The sequence below is a fragment of the Alligator sinensis genome, unplaced genomic scaffold (genome assembly GCF_000455745.1).
Source record: "Alligator sinensis unplaced genomic scaffold, ASM45574v1 scaffold919_1, whole genome shotgun sequence".
Lineage (NCBI taxonomy): Eukaryota > Metazoa > Chordata > Crocodylia > Alligatoridae > Alligator > Alligator sinensis.
The window spans coordinates 105,123-107,673 of record NW_005842191.1 but is presented as its reverse complement, the minus strand read 5'-3'; the positions used below and the strand labels follow the sequence as shown (position 1 = coordinate 107,673).

The 2,551-nt window shown below is 54.2% G+C and overlaps 1 protein-coding gene across 1 annotated transcript in view; it reads right to left on the bottom strand.

Moving 5' to 3' along the window:
• Positions 1-1,432: 1,432 nt before the first annotated feature.
• LOC102370479 (signal transducer and activator of transcription 5B-like) overlaps positions 1,433-2,551 on the bottom strand; it is a 6,936-nt gene continuing 5,817 nt past the window's right edge. The window contains exon 5 of the mRNA XM_025207275.1: positions 1,433-1,627. Coding sequence (XP_025063060.1) covers positions 1,433-1,627 — 195 coding nt within the window. The remainder of the gene's footprint in view (positions 1,628-2,551) is intronic.

Genomic DNA, 2,551 nt, shown 5'->3' with positions numbered 1-2,551 from the left:
CATCTTGGAGTCAATAATGACTCCAAGATCCCTTTCCACCTCTGTGCTTTCAAGAAGGGAACTCCCCAGCCTGTATGTATGCTGTGGATTCCTTCTCCCAAGGTGCAGCACCCTGCATTTGTCTACGCTGAACCCCATCCTATTCTTGTCTGCCCACTTTTGTAGTCTGTCTAAATCTAGTTGCAGCCTCTCTCTCCCTTCAAGTGTGTCCTCCTTGCCCCACATCTTAGTGTCATCAGCAAACTTGGACAGCGTGCTTTCCATCCCCTCGTCCAAGTCGCTGATGAAGACGTTAAACAGTGCGGGCCCAAGGACTGAGCCCTGGGGTACCCCACTGCTCACATCTCGCCAGGATGAGTACAACCCATCCACCCCTACTCTCTGGGTGCGCCCTATCAGCCAATTTTTTACCCATTCAACTGTGCAGGCATCAATGCTGCAGTCACTTAATTTATTGATGAGGATGGGGTTCTGGCCCCATGTCCCTAGCTGGCACCTGGACCTGGCTCTGCTAGGGACTTCCTGTGTGATCCTGGTCACATCCCTTTATATTTCCATGTCTCTGTGCCCCAGCTGTGCCATGGGCACAACAGCACTGCCTGGTGAGGTGCTTGTGCACCTGGGTGTCTGGCCATAGGAGACTGCTCTTGGTCTGGGTTGGGGTGTTCCACAAGCCTGGCTGTTGGGGAGGGAGCTGCACGCTTGCTTAGGGGCTGTATAACAACATCAGGCTCAGCCTTGAGTAGACTGTCTTTGTCTGGCTAAAGCCTGTTGTGCTGAGGTCAGGAAGTCAGGATCCCCGCACGCTTCCATGAGCAGCCTGGGTGGTGGAGTTATCATGCCTTTATTTTTAAACAAATATACTTGATTTCCTGGTCCTCAAAAAGAAGTGTGGCTACGAGCTACCCAAAGGCTCTGGGTAATGGGAGGAGAGCGTCCACCTCTGTTATGGGGGGTACAAGGCCTGTGTGCTGTGAGGGGGGGGAGGAAAGAGAGGAAGCAGAGTTGCACTGGTCCCCACCCCTAGTTGGGCAGGACCCTGTAGCCCCTATGGGTGCCTGCCCAGCACTGGAGTTTAGGCCAACCTGGGCTTGACACTTCTTTACTTCTACCCCTGTCACTTCTCACTCGCTGAGACTGATTGCAGACAAGTACCGAGGGAAGGAGAGAGAGTCCAGAGCCCTTGCCTTGCAGTGCTATGGGGCTGCCAGACCAGTTTCAGGACAGGGAATTGGGGTGAACTCTAACCATAGCCAGCTGCAAGGTGTGGTGTGAGGAGATGGTGTCTGGTTGGAGCCAGGAGGGGACCGGGGCATCACAGACAAACCACCATTAGCATGAGAAACTATGTTAAGGATGATGCAGCTTATGCCCAGAAGCTCTCCCTATCCCCAACAAGGTTCATCCCCATGGGCCAAAGGCCTGTCATATGTCACGACTGGGCATGAGGGATCCACTGATTGTCAACTGGCCACTGTAAAAGCTCCTCAATGTGCCTCGCTTCATCCATCGTCTCATCCAACTTGAAATCCACGCTAGGGTCAAACATGGTCAAAGGGCTGGGCAAGGATGGGGATACAAAAGTCGGGGTGAGGTAGGAAGCAGCATTCTCCAGGTATGCACCACCCTGATGCACACACACACACCCCTCGAGCTGGCAATGGCACGTACACCTGTGCATATGTGTTGTAATGGGGCTGGGAACACACAGTGGGAGACGGCGCCAGCAGGTAGCTAATGGCAGGACACCCTTCCAAAGCATGTCATTCACCCATTGCTCTCCAAGTGCCAGACTGGAGCAGTGCTGAGCTAGGCATCATCAGTGCACCGCACATCCCCAGAGAACTGGGTTGCAGAGCAGGGCAACAGCATGTGAACTGTTTCAAAGACTGACCAAGATAGCCTGCTGCCAGGACAGGGCTACCCCTCATCAGGGGCCTGGGCAGACACTTCCCAGATTAAGGTTTTACCAGCTCCGGGATATAAAATATTTGTGCAAAACCCTGTGCACCAGGATGGCTCATCCCACTTGCAAACTGGGATTAGCTGTCCCGGTGTGAACAGGGTTTGTACTGGGGGAAGGGTCTGGCTTTGCCAGCAGTGGGCTCGGTGGCACATGAGCAAAGCACAATGCCATTGCTCCAGGACAGGGAGATGCACTGTGGGGTGTTCTGCACAAGCTGGAAGACCCGCAGCTTTTTCACACGAGGACTGGGGTTCTGCGGCTAGCAGCCGGGTTAGTGCAGGCATTGAGCAGAGCAGTGCTGAGCGCAGGACTGACCTAGGGTCACAGCCCGCCTGTTATCAATCACAAGGGTGCTTCGTGCTAGTTCAGACACATGACCAGAAGAGCAAGGCAGCAATCTGTACCAAGCTCGAGCGCTAGGTTCAGTGCCTGCTGCCAACTCCAGGGGCCAGTTCAGATGAGGGATCATTTGGGGGTTACTGCGAGACCTTTCCAAAGGATGGGGAGGAAGCTCACAGCTTCTCCGTTCTCCTGCCCAGCTGCCTTCCTGCTCCCTGGCCAAAGGTAAAAATTCACCTCGCCAAC